General features: G+C 41.9%; 1 protein-coding gene across 6 annotated transcripts in view; it reads left to right on the top strand.

Moving 5' to 3' along the window:
- TCP11L2 (t-complex 11 like 2) overlaps positions 1–13,242 on the top strand; it is a 52,205-nt gene extending 38,963 nt beyond the window's left edge. For 3 of the 6 annotated variants that reach the window (XM_047786481.1, XM_047786479.1, XM_047786480.1), the window contains exons 7-10: positions 3,712–3,899; positions 4,099–4,280; positions 6,825–6,997; positions 12,000–13,242. In XM_047786481.1, coding sequence (XP_047642437.1) covers positions 3,712–3,899; positions 4,099–4,280; positions 6,825–6,997; positions 12,000–12,244 — 788 coding nt within the window. In that variant the 3' untranslated portion in view covers positions 12,245–13,242. Of the gene's footprint in view, positions 1–3,711; positions 3,900–4,098; positions 4,281–5,292; positions 5,361–6,824; positions 6,998–11,157; positions 11,256–11,999 lie in introns of those variants that run through there. The other 3 variants (XM_047786482.1, XR_007135794.1, XM_047786483.1) reach the window with 3 other exon arrangements.
- The last annotated feature ends 4,221 nt before the right edge of the window (positions 13,243–17,463 follow it).

Genomic DNA, 17,463 nt, shown 5'->3' with positions numbered 1-17,463 from the left:
ACACCACAGCTCGTGGCAATGCGCCATCCTTAACCCACTGAGTAAGACCAGGGATCAAACCTGCATCCTCATGGATGCTAGCAGGTTCTTAACCCATCAAGCCATGACAGGAACTTTGCTAAATTAACTTATTAATTCTAATAGCTTTTTGGGGTATTCCTTAGGTTTTTCTCTAGTATGTACAACCATGTTGACTCTAAATACAGTTTTTACTTCCTCTATTATAAAAAAAAAAAAGTCTGTGTGCCTTTTATTTCTCAGTCTTGTCTTATGTGCTGACTAGGACCTCCAGTCAAAGGTTGAATAGAAGTCATGAGAAACGGCATCCTTGCATTTCTAGCAGGAAAATATTTATTGTTTGACCATTAAGTATGATGTTAGCTGCAGCTTCTCATAGATGTCCTTTTTTTAGGTTGAGGAAGTTTTCTTCTAGTTTGCTGAGAAATTTTAAATAGGTCACATCTTAAACTCGTTTACATGCCTTTTCTGCATCTAGTGGTCATATTTTTCTTCTCTTTGTTTTATTAATGTAGTGAATTACAGCGATTGATTTTTTTCTAATGTTAAACCAGCTGTACAGCCCTGAGATGTTTATCCCACCCTCTGACCCTCGTGTATTATCTTTATCTTATTTCCATTCTAATGCTTCCTTAAGTATTTTTACATCTGTACTTATGAAAGATATCCCTCTGTAATATTCGTTTCATATAATGCCTTTGCCTAGTTTTGATATCATGGCAAAGCTCCCCTCATAAATTGGCAAGTGTTTCCTCCTCTGCTTTTTAAGAGTTTGGAAAAAAAAAAAAAACAACACCCTGTGTCTTTTAGCTTGATTTACATGCACTGTGTATATTAGTAAACACTTTACTAGATGACATTTGGAAGGGAAAAATATCTTCAGGCATATATCAGTTTGTTGGTCATAAGGATATGATTTGAGTCAGTTAAGCTCATGGTTACCTCTAGTGATAGTGAATTAAATTGGAAACCTACCGGGTCTTTTATGCCATGTAAAGAGATCATAGGCTTTTTGAGAATCTACTAAGTGACAAGCACTACTAGAAAAACATTTGATTAGTTTCCAAAGCAAAGGGTTCTGTCAAGACAAGGCCAGATATGTCATATACCTATCAGGTTGTGCTATGAGTTAAGTCAAAGGAAGCAAAATGTAAAATGAAAGTCATAGGATTGGACTTTCAGAGTCTCATTTTCACATCACTAGTAAGATCAAATGCAGATGGATATTTAATAACTTTTTTTTCCTTTTTGATTGCCACACCTGTGGCATATGTAAGTTCCCAGGCTAGGGATCAAGTCAAAGCTGCAGCTGAGGCCTGTGGCACAGCCACAGCAATGCAGGATCTGAGCCACATCTGTGACCTGTGCCACAGCTTGTGACAGCACCAGATCCTTAACCCACTGAGCATGGTCAGGGATTGAATCTGGCCATCCTCATGGACACTATGTCAGGTTCTCAACCCACTGAGCCACAACAGGAACTCTTTTAGTTCAATTTAGATCTATTTCTTAAAAATTGTCACTAAAGGAGTTCCTATTGTGGCTCAGTGGCTGTGTAGCACTGAGAACTATGTCTAGATACTTACAACGGAGCATGACAATGGGAGAAAAAAGTATGTATACATGTATGTGTAACTGGGTCCTTACACTGTACAGTGAAAAAAAATTGTTGGGGATATAACAATAAAAAAAGAAGAAACAAAAATAGAGAAGCTGTTTTTCAGGTCAGTTGTTTAAGAGAAATGACAGCCAGATCAAAAATTCAAAGGCAGGTGTGCTTCAAGAAGGGAGTGATAAGGATGGGTTCATTGAATCGAGAAAGGCTTCCCACAGGAAAAGGCATTTGGGCTGGACCAGTAAGGCCTGGCAGGATTTGTACTGAGAGAAAAACAGGTAGTTTTAGGGGGATTAGTCCAAGCCTCCCTAGCAGAAGACAGGAGCATGCATCGGAGGGGGTGCTCTTGGGCCCCCACTGCTCCTGAGTAATTCTTAGGTAAATGCACTTGGAAAGCCACTGCCCATTGTTCTGTTTCTCCTAGCAGATGAGATTTGTGGGTAGGGACTGTATTTACTCACCTGTAAATTCTGTGCACTTGGTACATATCTAGTACTCAGTTGTCATTGAAGAAATGAATGGAAGAGGCACTTTTTCACACGGAAAATGGAGGGTACCAGTGCCTTGTGGGGTGGGCCTTGCTTTTGGAACCAGCAGAGCAGTGAGTGTACTAGCTTATGGGGGTGAAATCTCAGCAGATTCCTTTGAGAAAAGCCCATGTTTTTTTCTCAACTCATGCTCTTTCTTCTTTACCAGTTGTACTTAATTCTGGCTACATATTAGGATCACCTGGGGCATTTAAACACAGATGTTTGAGCCCCATCTCAAATGGGTTAAATCGAAATCTACAACAGTGGGTGCCCAAGACTAATATATATATATCTCCTAATATATATATATATATCCTTATATATATATCTCTCCTTATATATATATCCTTATATATCCATATATATATGTATATATCCTTATATATATATATGTATATATCCTTATATATATATATTAGGTTATGGAGGTGATTCTACCTACAGTCAGCCAGAATTGGGAACCACTATGCTACACTATTGCTTTCGTTTGAGATAACGAAATGGGTTTTTAAATGTGTCAGCTGTAAATGATTAAGCTTGCAGTATAAATGCTTATTACTGCCACATTGTAATTATAGCCAGGAGGGTTTCTACTCTTTCTCTCTGTTGGGTATCTTTTAAATAAAAACTGCAAGTCTTTTACATCTTTATAAACAGAACTGGAAAACCAAGAACATTTGCCAATTGAAGAGAAACAAAGTTGTGAAATTCTGGGGTTGGTGTTCTTTGGTGTGGCCAAGAGAGCTACATTCATCAATTACCCCTGTTTACTGGCTGAGGAAGAATTTCAGACTGTTCTTTATTTCTTTCCCCGGGTTTTTTTTTTTTTTTTTTTTAATCTGCACCTGTGTTCAGTCTGAATTTTTAAGCAATTGCCACTTTGTAAATTCTACCAAATTCTTAATTTTATAAGAAACATGGTATAAAAGGCAGTGTATTTCAGGGGAAACCTTAGAACTTGGGGTGTACACCAGCATATTGGGAAAGGCAAGGCATAACTCTGTTCAGACACTCTGAGGGGCCCAGGACCCCAAAATGTTTAATGATCAATGCTTTTATAATCTAAATACCTTCTCTGCATAAGACTTAAGGTCATGAGTGAGCTGGCCTGTCTACCCATCTGATGCCATCTGCTACCACTCTCCCTCCCCTAGTTCTTTATGGACCAGCAGTACAGATTTGTTTGTAGCATTAAGAATGTTCCATATTTTCTCACTATTCTGTCTCTTTGTGTGGGCTCTTCTCCTGGCCTGGATGAAAGCCTTTTCCTCTGTCTGCCTTGTGTCTCTGAAGTGCCACTTGTGGATTCTTCCGTAGACTCTGCCCTGGACAGCCTCTGCTCCCTCCACTTCCGCTCTGCCTTCTGGTATTTCACATATCCTGCTATGATTGTTAGTGTACAGAGCTGTCTGCCCATCTGGACTGTACACTCCTTAAGGGGCGTGGCTGTCTTGTCATTCATGCCCAGCCGCCTAACCTGGCATCTGTTGTGTGTAGAAAGCATAAATGAAGGAATCCATCACAGATATGTGGCCTTTTCACTTGTAGGTGCTCTTGATCAAACTACAGAATGGATCAAAGAATCTGTACATGAAGAATTGCTTTCTCTTTCTGAGACTGCTTTAACTCCTGGGGCCGAAAACAGCTCCAAGCCAAGCCTGAGCCCTACATTGGTGCTAAATAACAGTTATTTGAAACTGTTACAGTGGGATTATCAGAAAAAAGAATTACCAGAGGTGAGTGGTTTTATTTTTCCAATCTTCTAATTCTGAAGTTCTAACTGTGAATCCCCTGGTCTGTCTGTGTTGCCTGTGGTTTAATGACTTTACTGAAATCAGATTTAAAAATGGGAATTTGGCTGTAACATTGCTTATTCTACATGTTCACGGTATTGAGCCTCCCTTTCTATTTTTACATTTTAAATAAATATGCTAGACACTCATGACAGATGGAGCACGTCTTCAGGAACTGACAGAAAAGCTGAATCAATTGAAAATGATTGCCTGCCTGTCCCTAATTACCAACAACATGGTGGGTGCTCTTACGGAGGGCTTACCTGAGCTTGCAATCAAGCTGAAAAGGATTTCAGCTGTTCTACTTGAAGGCATGAACAAAGAGTAAGTCCCAAGTGTTTTTATCTGCTCCCCCTTGTATGACGGCTCTGCAGGTGTTTCAGAGCACGTGACTAACCTTGCACGTCTGGATGTGATACTCAGGACAGTGCTTTAGAAAAGCTTAGCTTACACCTCCTTTTCTAGAATTTCTTTTAATATCTCTCAAGACTTAGATGTCCTACCATAGGAAGGAGAGGTCTGTTCCATAACAAGTGCCAGGGGGAGTGTAGTGTTTCCACGGAGGGTGGGTGTGTGCAAAGGCTCTTCTTTGACAGTGTTGTGGAAAAAAAACAAATAAAACCCCAGAGATCTACCAAGCTCAGTGTTTAGAATGCCCTATCAAAGAGGCTTTCCAAGTCCATTGTTCCAACTCCATCATTTTCCTGCTGTGAAATGTTTACCAGCTTCACTGATCCAGCCTCTATGAGGTCTTCAGAGAAATGGTGACATCTCTGTCCTTCTGCAAGTCCAGTGAAAATTTTGTTTTTCATTTCCTGTATCAAGCCTTCATTGAATACTGAAATTGTATTTCAGTTTTGCATTTAGATCATCCTATGGGGAATCCTGGCCACGTCAATCTTAGTCGATGACCGGATGTTTCCATGGGTCTCATGTGGGTCAGTTCCTCTTGCTGGTCCCCTTTCAGGTGTTTTCTGGGACTTGTACTGCTTATTCCTCTCTTTGAAGGGAGAAAGACCTAACCTCCCACCCTTCTGCCCATTACTCAGCACATAAATAACTTGATAACACCCTAGAAATTCAAAAGCCAAAAGGAGCCCAAGTGGTTACAGCATCCAAAGTTCTCATTTTGAGCTGAAGCGCAGGGTGAGAATAGGATCGCTTCGTCTACACACCAAGAAAAGGGAAAACCAAGGCCTCAGCCTTGGCCTGCCTGTCCCTAATTACCAACGACATGGTGGGTGCTATCAGGGAGGGCTTACCTGAGCTTGCAGCTGTTCTATTGTGACAGTGATTCTGGTGCTGACCCGCCACCCTCTTTTATTTCACATTCCAGGATCCAAGACCTATAATGAGAAGAAACCCCTAGTTTTGCAGTAGATCTCACCTTAGCATTTTCCCACAGTAGGTAACCATTGTTTTCTAGGAATTCTAATTTGTTAAGCCTCTAGTGAACCCCTAATACTGCCTAAGTATTAATGTAAAGCATATAGCAAAGCAGTTACTAAGAGGACAGGCTTTCAGGTTGAGCAAAGCAGGGTTTAAATCCTAACTCTGATGCTGATTTGCTATGTACCCTTGAACAAGATCCTGAATCACTCCGAGTCTCACTTCCTCACTTGTCAAGAGGGAATAATTATTCCTACGTGGAGGTGTGGGAACTTAATATGATTCATGTGAAGCATTTAGTGCAGGTGTCTGGCACATGTAACTACTTAGTTGTTAAGTCATCTTCTTTATCGTTGTTCTGCCTGATTATTTTGTTGTTTTGTCTAATTCCCCCACTCCATACCCCCTTCTGTTATTTTCTAATTCCCATTTTGCACAAAGTTGTTTTAAAGACCCTTTCTGAATAGTGAGATGCAATTTTCAATCATCATTTCCCAATAGCGTAGACCCAACAAATGCTATTTCTAGTTCTTTTTCCTTGCCTATTAAATAACCCGTCCACTGCCAATTACCTTTTACAATTTTCTGGACTCTATATGCCTGGGATCATTGATCAGTTACTTGAAAGTAACAATAGGAATGAGCTTCTTCCATCATGATAGGTCAAGAGTTTTAGGTAATTTGTCTTTATGGTATTAGCCTCTGAATATCCTCATTTCTTGTTTTTGATTTACTACTATGTTGGAGATTTACTGCTCAGGCATAGATAAAGGAATTGATTCCACCTCATTTTCCAAGCATATTAAAAAGAAATCTATGAATGAATCCACTCAGACCAAAGCATTTATTTTAAGAAGTAAATAGGTGTTTTCTTTCCCTGAAAGCCCTGCCTGAAAATGGACTCGCAGACTTATTTTCAGGGACCACGTTTTTCTGTCTGTGCCTTCCTATTTGAATACTACCTACAGAATTGAGGGATTTTAAGCATTTAAAATCTGCTACATCTGGGAGTTCCCATGCTGGTTCAACAGTAACAAACCTGACTAGTATCCATGAGGATGTGGGTTTGAGCCCTGGCCCCGATCAGTGGATTAAAGGATCCAGCATTGCCATGAGTAAGCTGTGGTGTAGGTCACAGATGTGGCTTGGATCCTGCATTGCTGTGGCTGTGGTGTAGGCTGGCAGCTATAGCTCCCGTTTGACCCTTAGCCTGGGAACTTCCGTATGCCAAGGGTGTAGCCCTAAAAAGAAAATAAATAAATAAATAAATAAATAAATAAAAGCTGCTACATCTAAAGGTTGGCAGTTAGGAGGAGTTACTATTTTCTAAGCTCATTATAATAGAGGTAATCTTGTCTTTACAAGAGAAAATTGGTAGACATTTGAAACAAATTGGTATTTTTTTTTAAGAAAAGCAAACAAAAAACTGCTGAACTTTTAAAAAGTATCCCTGATGGAATTTTGTTTCATGTTTTGTAGGACCTTTAACTTGAAGGAAGTCCTGAATTCCATCGGTATTCAGACTTGTGTTGAGGTTAACAAGACCCTGATGGAGAGGGGTTTACCTGCTTTAAATGCTGAGGTTCAAGCTAATCTTGTAGGTCAATTCTCAAGCATTGAAGAAGAGGACAATCCTGTCTGGTCCTTGATTGGTGGGTTCTCAGGTTTTTTTTATTGGTTTCGACTTCGATTCCAATTTACTTTACCCTGCTGGTTTTGGCAAATGTTAAGTGTCCCTCAAATTTGAGTTTTAAACAGATTACCTGCTTCCCTTGGTGAATAAATATAGAAAATATAAAGAAAGGAGTGATACTCAAAGGTGTGGGACTCGCTGCTGCTCCTCTGTGTACATGTAGCAGAGTGGGGGGTGTTTAGGGCCCTTCTACCTTACAACCTGGCTGATAGGTTTTTATGGAGAAAATGATGTAATGCTGCCAGTAATGTTAAATTCCTAGATCAGTACAGCGCTCTGAGCCAGCTGGCAGTCTGTCGTAGACATGGGCTCTGCTGGGAGCCAGCCTAGTAAGCTGAGGCCCCTTTCTTGGTCGGGCTTAAAGAGACGGAGAATAAAAGTTTAAATAAGTGTAAGTTTTTAAATCACAGTTTCAATTATAGTACTCATGATTGGTCTATTCATATTTTCTCAGTCTTGGAAGGCTGTACCTTTGTAAGAATTTGTCCATTTCTTCTAGGTGAAATTAAAAAAACAAACAAACAAAAAATCGTCTGTGAAACTGAGACCCATGGTGGATGGGCTTTTTTTTTTTTTTTTTTTTTAACTTCATTGCTAGGAAAGTCAATATCTCATCGTCAGGTTGTGCTGGTGAGTTGGGAAAATGGAGAATGTATCAGGGCCTTTTCTGTTACCTGCGACAGAGATCTAACCTTCTAAAGTGACTTAAGCAAAAAGGGCATGTACTTGCTCATAGAACAGAACAGAGCAGAGTGGGACTGGCTGCCAGTACAGCTTCATCAGAGCTCAAACTGTGTCTCGGGCACTGGTTTCCCCACTTTGGTCCCTCAGCACTGCCTTCTTCTTGGCTGACTGTCTCCACAGAGGTCTCTTCCCAACACAACAAGAGGACTTCAGCTCTAGCCTATATCTTTCCATGTTTAAGTCAAGCCAAAAATAAAAATAAAATAAAAGAGTCTGCCCTCCCCTCTTAGTTCAAACAGTGACCCTAGAATTGAGGCTCACTGGCTCTATTTGGTGGTCGTATTCCATTGTTGACTCAGTCATGGTGGCCAGTGGGGAAGGAACTTAAACCCTAGACATATATTCAGTTCCTGTAGCCAGCTTTGCCTGTAACACCTGGTCTGAAACTAGGGAAGAGATGGTTTCCCCCAAACAAAATCAGGGTGCAGTGGCCGTAAGAAGGGGAGAGGAGGGTGGGGAACACAGAGCAAGTGTTTACTCCAGAGGGTGAGGAATGGACCAGATGGAGGAAAAGAGTGTGGAATTAGAATATACTAATGATCCAGGACTAATCTGACTCCCTGAGAATGCAAATACTTGTTATTATTTAGTTGAGCCTCTTAAATACTTTCTCCCATTCTTATCCCTGGGGACATGGGATGCTGGTGGTCTAGGCCACTCAGGCCACTTAATAGCTCAAGGCTTTAACCCCACCTCCAGAAAAGAGCCATTTTGCTGCAGTATGCGGGCTGCTGGGTGATGGGGGCACCGGTAACACACACGGCATAACCACAGCTGCCTGCGAGCCAGCTCTTCCCTGTGCAGCAGTCCCTTCCGACACACCTCTGTCCTCACAGCCGGTAGTGTCCAGCCGTACAGCCAGTGCTTGGGAGATTGTGCTCCTCAGAGGAAGGGGGGCAGGTCCTCTGCAGTCTCTGCCACATACCATGAGTCCCCCACTAGTGCCCAGGCCTCAGGAGAATGGGTTGCATGTTTGTTCACTGCTCTTTTCCTGTCCCGTGTTGGGCCCAGAGATGGCCTTTAATAAACATTTGTGGAATGGGCGAGTGCACTAGAGACTTAGAGCAGTCAAGTAGCTCTTGCCTGAGCTCACATAACTAGCAGGTTGCAGAGCAGGGATTCCCACTGAGCTTGTCTGACTGGTATCCTTAACTCCTCTGATGGGCACTGTGGTCAGAGCTGGAGCCCTGCTGCTCATTGGCAGGGTGGCCTGAGCACCCGGGTATCCTCTGTGCCCTTGGTTAGATAAGGGAAACAATTGCAGTGTGAGAGGGAGTGGAAGGTGGGGGCCAGAAGATGCCCCACCCCGAGGTGGCCTCTTAAAAAATCTAGTCAAGCAACTTTTTTCCACCCAGCCCTCCCCACTCCAAATTTCCTGTTCTTTTTGAAAATTGAAAGTATTTTTTTAACCTCATTCAAAGTATTGTTGCCAAGCAACTTGAATGAGTCACTTGAGTGACTCTCCCTGGGCTCTGGAAGCCAAGGGCATGTCTTTGGCAGGGGCTTGGTTTGGCTGCTCCTAGATAGGCAGACACTTCTGTCACTGCAGTCTTGGCCTAAAAACAGTCTCCTCTGTCCACCGAGACCACTTATCAGCATAATAACAGTTTCGAAAGAGTTTCATTCTTTAACAGTGTTGTGGAAAAGTGTTTGGGCCATATCTGTGATGAAAATAGAGCTGGGTTCCTGAGACTCGAGCAGCCAGCCTAACAGGAAATTGAGGAGACAGTTTGCTCTTAATTCCCTGCCTGCAGAGGGGTTCGAATCCAGCAAGCACTAAAGGGATCCCTGGGACAGAAGAAGCACTCCCATCTAGCCCTGACTTTCTTCCCAAGTCCTTCATGGTACCCAGAGTTTCTCTTTTGTTCTTAGATGATGTGCTGTTTGTTTACAATGGATTACAACTCCCACTACATTCTTGCCTTTTAAAAAGATCATTAGAAAGGGAGTTTTCTTTCAAATGAACTCTTTTCAAATGTATACCAAAACCAGGTAACAATTATTTATCGATTACCTGCTGTGTAAATAACTTGCACGCAGATAGCCACCTATGTTTTAAAAAGTAATTTTCAATTATACCAGTGAAACATCCATGAATAATTTCTTCTTGTGGACAAATTATGGATAAGGCCCAAGTCAGCTTTGATGGCTTCTCCAGCCCCACCCCTCCCTGGCTCCCATCCTTTTCAGTTTAGGGGTTATCTTTATAGAGCTTTTTCCTTCCATTCTCACTTTGATTCGGTCAGTATTTACGATGGGCCTGCCATATGCCAGACCAGGAATATGAAAATTAAAAAAAGAGCTCTCAGCCCCCAAGAGCCCACTGTCTAAGACGGAAGAGAGATAAATTCTCAAGGAACAGTGATAGGGGGTGGTAGTCTAACAGATGCTGAGGAAAGCCACAGGAGGCATCAGCACTGAAGGATGCTCTTGACTTGGACAGAGAGGAGGTGAGATGGAAGGGTATTCTAGGAAGAGGAAGCAATTTGGGCCAAAAGATGGGCGTGGGATACTGGGGACTTTGAGTTCTAGGACAGATCTGGATGGAACATATGATTTTGGGGAGAAGTGTTAGGAGATAAGAGTTTCAGTAATGTCCTGGTTGTCCACATTCGACAGCATGTATTCTCCTTCATAAGCTTTCTTATTTGTGAGACTTCTGTGTCCAAAGCCAGAGAACCTCGTTGGAGCAGTGTGGGCTCGAGCAGGTCTGGCTTGTCCAATACCGTTTGTCCAATACCACTGCAGCTTATTTATGCATGTGCATGCTTTTGTGAAGTAGTCTCAAATGCAGATGCCCCGAAGCAGGGAAGAAGGGATGAAGGCAGTGCCAGTTGTGGTGGCCCTTCCTCAGAGCCTCCAGATTGTTCGCCCCATGGAGGGTGACCATATAACTTACTATTCAATCCAGGATGCTTTGGAGAGTGCTCTTTTTAATTAGGACAGGTCAGCAGGTGTCCACCTCGACTGCTTCAAACCTGATGGGGAATTTAATTTGGGCCCCTAAGTTTGCCAAATCTATAGATTTTTCCAGAAGAAATCCCCTGATTTTAAATAGTTCATTTATTTATTTATTTGGCCATATCTATAGCACAGGAAAGTTTCTGGACCAGGGATCAAATCCGCATCACAGCAGTTACCCAAGCTTCTGCAGTGAAGTGTCAGATCCTCAGCCCACTGTACTTCAAGGGAACTCCATTAAGTGATTTTTAAGAAATACTCTTTGGGCCAAACTGGCAGTGTCAGTTTACAAACTCAGCATTAGTACCTACATGACCAACATTATGGACATTGAGTTTTTGTAAAAGAGTCCCCACCCCCCATCCCCCGAAAGTGCTGTGCGTATTTTATTAGTTATCTATTACTCCATAACAGATCGCCCGAAAACTCCACCTGTCATTGCCTACAAGTCTCTGGGGGCAACTGGTTAGTTGTGGGACTCACGCATGCGTTCCTTGTCAGCTGTGGCTTGGGTAGGTCGCTCTGCTGATCTTGCCTGGGCCCTCCGAAGTGTTTGGGGGTTGATGGGCTCTATGGTGGTTTGGGTGGGCTCAGGTAGAACAGCTGGCCTTCCCTGAGTGTGGTCTCTTGTTCACATGGTGGTGGTAGGCAGAGAGAGCAGATGCAAACCATGCCTCTTGAGCACAGAACAGCATAGCAGCACTTCTGCTGCATTCTGCATTGGCCAAAGCATGTTGTAAGGCCATCCCTGATTCAAGGCCTGGGGCAACAGGCTCCAGCCTTTGATGGGAAAAGCTGCAAGGCTACCTTGCAAAGGCCATGGATAGAAGGAGGGGTAAAGAATTTAGAATATTGTTGCAAGCCACCTACCAAAATTACTATTCTCATTTTATTTTATTTTTTATTTATTTATGATGATTATTATTTTTTGTCTTTTGTCTTTTTAGGTCCGCACCTGCGACATATGGAGGTTCTCAGGCAAGGGGTCAAATTGGAGCTGTTGCTGCCGGCCTGCACCCATCAGAGCCACAGCAATGTGGGATTCGAGCCACATCTGCGACCTACACCATAGCTCACAGCAACGCCGGATCCTTAACCCACTGAGCAAGCCCAGGTATCGAACCCACAACCTCATGGTTCCTAGTTGGATTTGAGTTTCCGCTGCGCCACAGTGGGAACTCCACTATTCTCATTAAAAAAAAAAAAAATTTGTGCTTTAATAATGGAATAAATAAAGATATCTTACTTTTCCCCAGATAAACGAATCCAGCTATACATGAAAAGCCTCCTTTGTCTGCCAAGCCCTCAAAAATGCATGCCTCCTGTGCCAGGAGGCCTCACTGTCATTCAGCAGGAGCTGGAAGTGCTAGGCTCTCAATATGCAAACATTGTGAATCTCAACAAACAAGTGTATGGACCATTTTATGCAAATATACTCCGAAAGCTGCTCTTCAGTGAGGAAGCCACAGGGAAGGCGGATGCTTCATCGTCTACTAACTAAAGAGGAACTGACATTGGATAAGAGATTGGAAACCCAGCACTTAGGTACCCCTCCTGTTTTCATCGTTGGCATTACAGGCGCAGCACATTCTCAGGCCTGTCTTTGGCACAGTGTTAGCCCGAATCTGTGTAAACCAGTAACATTAGTGTTGCAGAAGACAAGTGCATCTCATAGACTCTATTTGTGCACCATTTTCAAGTTCAAAAGAAACATGTTTAATGAACAGAAAGCAATTTATAATGAATTGTATTATCTATATAATACTCGTGAATGTTTTCTTAAGCATTTATATCAGGCTTATTCATTCAACCCTTAAGGAGTTATATTTCCTCACTTGTCACTATCAAACCTAATGATTTTTTTTTTTTAACTTTAGTACAGCTTCTTAAGGGGTTGAAAGTTGTGAAAATAGGGTCTATGAGATGCACTTGTCTTCTGCAGCACTAATGTTACTGAATAAATGATGCAAAGTAAGGATAATTTTATTAATGTGTAGTAGAAACTTACACAGTAGGTCCTCAAATTCTGCAACATACCAAAATCACATTTTGTAATACCAATTGTCAGTATTTGTCTAGAATTTAAACATATTAAATACATTTTAAAGCTACATACAATTTTTCGATAAAACCTCCCTTGTTCGTTTAGTGAAAATAGGCACAAACTCCTTCTAAAATTTTATTCTAGAGGGTAGATTCTTCTTGCAACTTATCTTGCCCTCTGAGGGAAACAATTTTTGCACACATCTCTTTGTAAATGTCCTGGCATTTCTCAGGCCATTGGTAAGGTTTATATAAGATTTTAATATTTTTACATAAGGCCGGAGTGGTTTGAATTGGTTTTCTTGTAAGAAGAGAAGTTGACAAAATGAGATCCTTATTTTCGGTGAAATTCCCATCTGAAAAAGAAACAGTAGAACTTTGGATTTTTTTTTTTTTTAACCATGTAATGTGCTAGCAAATGCCTTTTGTGCCGATTAAATTCTTGCCCTGCTGTGACCAAGATGTTCTTCTAAGTATCATCATCCTTTGCCATTCTTGTGCATTAGCCTTTGCCAGGCTGGCACCGATCATCAAGATTTGAGAGAAATCTGCTTGTCCTGGAATCCCGTCCTTCTGAAATGTTAAGGGGAGCACTACTGTTTGGGTGGACTCAGTCTGGGAAGTGCTTTATTTGCATACAACATATTTTGATGGTTTGGTTTTCTGAAAACTCACTGAACCTTAGTAATTTGGTGGGAAGAAGAGGTAGGAAGTAAAATACTCCTTTCTCCCTCACCCCCTCTTCCTCACGACGACCTCCTCCACCAAGATGTGCTCCCTAATTATTTGAAAAAGTTCTAGGAAATGATTGCGTGAATAAGTTGTCTCAATCTTTACATTTTGGAGGGCTCTGCCAAAATTCAAGGAAATTGTGAAAGTCTTTTTTTTTTTTTTTTTTTTTCCGTCACGATGACCGAGACATAAAGCAGCCGTTCTCTCCATTCGAGCAGCTGTGTGTAAGTGGAATTTCACTGAAGAACACGTCATTGGTCTTACCCGCTTTTTCCCTTTTCCTGTATTTCCTTTCTGTCCCTGTTTCGGGATGCTTAGAAACCACAAGGTGCTATAGATTTTTGTTTTCATTTTCTCTTAAGTTGAAGTCGTTTTCACCTGTGTTCCCTTTGGGGCCTGGATGGACGGCAGGGAAGGTCTGACATAGAAAGGTAATGTGTAGCCTGACTTTTTGTCACTTTCTGAGATGAACTGTATACTTAACCAGGAAGACCAGGTGGTGTACTTTTTTAATTATCAGATTGGTATCCAGCTGGTATTCTTATATATTTGATTATAGTGTAGTTGCCAGCAGGAAAACAATGTGGAAACATTTTTTTAAATACATTTAAAATGAAGGGCATTCAGCTTTTTTTTTTTTTTTTTTAAGTGGCAAAATAAATCTCAATGTCTCAAGCCTGGATTTAGGCAACTCCATTTATTAGGATTTTAAAATCCTATCCCTTAGCATGTTGTTTATTTGGTTTTTACTTAAATGTTTACCTCTACTTTTGAGAATTTTCTTAACCTAGTCTTGTTTCGTAATGTCAATTTTATGAAATATCATACCCATGTTTTCATTCTTCTACTGCTGAAACACGTATGGTATGCTCTAATTAAATTTCAAAACATTAAAAATTATTTCAACATAGCCAATGCCTCTTTGTTTTCTAAACCACCTTTGAGTAGATCAGGGCTGAAATATTAGTCAGTCCTGATTGCAGCTCTTTTAGAGGATTCTCCTGCTGATCATCAGAGCTCATGTTCATTCATTCATTCATTCAACAAATACCTATTGAGCAACTACTGTGTGCCAAGAGGTATCCTATGTGTATGATACACAGATGACTAGACAGGTACTGTTCCAAAGAAGTTTATAATCTGGTAAAAAGATCAAATTTCTGAACAATTATAGAAGTGTAATTCAGGCTATGAAACAGGTACATGTAGTGTTAGAGGAAAAATCTCCAGACTCTGTTTCATGGAGACCATCCTTGAGCTAAAACATGACGTACAGCCAGGAACTTGCCAAGAGGCCAAGTCCACAGTGGGCACGATGGTGTAGAGAAATGGCAAGCCCAAGGACCAGCCTGCAGAGGAGGGAAAGTGATGAGAGGAGAAACAAGAAAGGTACAAGGCTTCCGGGATGTCCTGCTCAAATGTATGGGTTTTGTCCTGAAAGAGATAAAGAATCATCAAATCTTTTGAAACAGGAGGTTACAAACAATTTAGGTTTTGGAAAGATTGCCTGGCAATGAACATTTGTTGTTGGTGCTAGAATGTTCTATGTTGTGTGCATTTTCATGCAGGTACTCACACATGACACAAGCAGTAGAAATGGACTTTGGCAAACAGAGCACAGAGTTTATTGGAGAGGTTTAAGGACCTCACAGAATCTATTTAATCTGGGGAACTGAGCTTGGAAAATGGGTAGGAACCAAAGTAATGAAAGTGTGGGACTTGAGCCAAGCTGGATTCAGTGCTTTGGCTTCAGAGATTGATTTCTCAACTGTCCTTGCTGCTTGGCCTCATTTGCTCAAGATTTAAAGTCCCAGATATCAACATTCAGTGGAAAGAATCTCTGTCGGGGGCCCAGGCTCTAGACTGACCCACAGACTCCCCTGGTCCCACCAAGGTCACCCAACTGGGGATTTCTTCCAAAGAGGAAGGGTGTGCTGAGGGGCAGAAGGGGAAAAACAAATCCACCATCGTGCACATTCACGAGGTCTTTAAAATTTGAATGGGAGAAATGTGTGCTGAGACCACCCAATTGAGCATCGCCTCTGAGGATGACACCAAAAGATGGTCCCAGAAAGGGCACAGTCAGTGAGGTCAGTCTTTATTGGTGTATATAGATGAATTGCTGAGCACATAGCTCCCAAGTCACCATGGCCTCAGCATAGACTTTTCTCAAACCGTAGCTTCAAGTGTAGGGTAGGTTGGTGTGTGTGTGTGTTGGGGGCCCTGCTCCATTCACCTACTCAGGGACCCAACTTCCATCCATTTGGTAACTCAGTGGGTCCCTAGATCTTTAGCATCTCCTTAATCACTCAGAAGATAAGGAAAGCCAAGGACTGCCCACTTGCATGCATGGTGCATTGGCCAAAACTCCATCACCTGGCCCCATCTTTCAGCGGCAGAGGCAGGAAAATGTGCCCAGGTGTTGGGAATAGGTAAGCATTACAGCCTCTACCTCAGACCCCTCCAGTTTGCTGAAATAAGCCCTATGAATCCTCTTTGCGTGAAAATAAGTTTAAAATCATGTGTCTTCCCTGATCTTTTAGTAGAGCACTGTGTTGAGAGGATTTTGAAGCCAAATCCAGGATAAGTGGTAAAGAATTCTGTGGCTGATGGGCTAAGTATGCCATGGGCATGCAGTACATTGCTTTTGGGTTTTTTTTTTTTTTTTTGGCCATGCCCATGGCAGGCAGAAGTTCCTGGGCCAGGGATCAAACCTATACTGCAGTAGTGACCCAAGCCATAACTGTGACAACACCAGATCCTTAACCCACTAGACCACCAGGAAACTCCCTGCCATGGGCACGGCGAGTGCCACCTTTTTGTGGCACTCTACTAACTTAATAGCTGTATGACCTCAAGCCAGTCTTTTAATCTCCCTGAACATCCGTTTCCTACCGTACCTGCCTGCTTCACAGAGCTATTGTGACTATGGAATGAGATAATGTATTTGAAATTGTCTGCAAACTCTAAAGCGTAATGTGGTCAGAATCCATTACAATAACTAATTCATTAGTCCTAAATCTCTTTCAGGCTTCAAGAGGTTTTAGTATTGTGAGATGTGATGATCGAGTACTTAAGTACCTAAGACCAGAAATTGTCACATCCCATCACAACCATGGTTCATTAAACCCAATATTGTCATTGGCAGAGAAACTCAAGGGTACGTAGAAAGCTGCGGTTATTGTCCTTGATGCCAGCTTCAGAGGAGAGTGACACAACCTAACGTGTTCTAATTTGAGTTAGTAATCAGGTGTGACTTTATTCTCCGTGATTTAATCTAACCTTTTGGAAAGCACGCCCGCATTATCAACTTGTGCCCTCTTGTTCTCTCTTTTTGAAGCGAAGCTTTATCTTTTCATGTCTAAGCTTGGTATGTTACCCTCGTTCAGCTTTCAAGGGAAAGGGACTTAGGGACTTATTGCAGGACTCTATGAAGAAGAAAGGAAACCCAGGAAACTGTCTCAGCCGCTGTACTTGCAGGCATGGCGGAGAATCTGAATATAGTTTTTTTTTTTTCCTTTCAGAATCTAGTAAAATAATAGCAACCAAGCACTTATATATGGTGTAAGCACTTTATATAAATATTCCCATATAACTGCACAACACGCTGTGCGGCAGGCTTTATCATTATTGTCATATGTGTAAAATGAGACACAGAGAGGTTAAGGAAGTTGTCTACGGTCACAGAGCTGGTAAGTGAATTTGAACCCCAAAGAGTCTAACCGTAAGCGTGTGCTCTTAACTCTTTGCTGTTTGTTTCCTTAGGCCATTCAGTCAAAAGTGTTTCTCACTTTCATAATGCTGCCGAATTCTGACTTGGTGTTGACTTCCCTGCTCCCTCCCTTTTGGTCTTAACTGAAAACTTCCCCAGAGAGAGAATATGATTGGGTCTATTTGCCACTAGTGAGTAGGGACACCCCCTCCACCACTTTTGGCTTCATGTGG

The sequence above is a fragment of the Phacochoerus africanus genome, chromosome 7, assembly GCF_016906955.1.
Source record: "Phacochoerus africanus isolate WHEZ1 chromosome 7, ROS_Pafr_v1, whole genome shotgun sequence".
NCBI classification, from domain to species: domain Eukaryota; kingdom Metazoa; phylum Chordata; class Mammalia; order Artiodactyla; family Suidae; genus Phacochoerus; species Phacochoerus africanus.
Note: the sequence above shows the minus strand (reverse complement) of the source record. Positions and strands in the feature narration are given on the sequence as shown.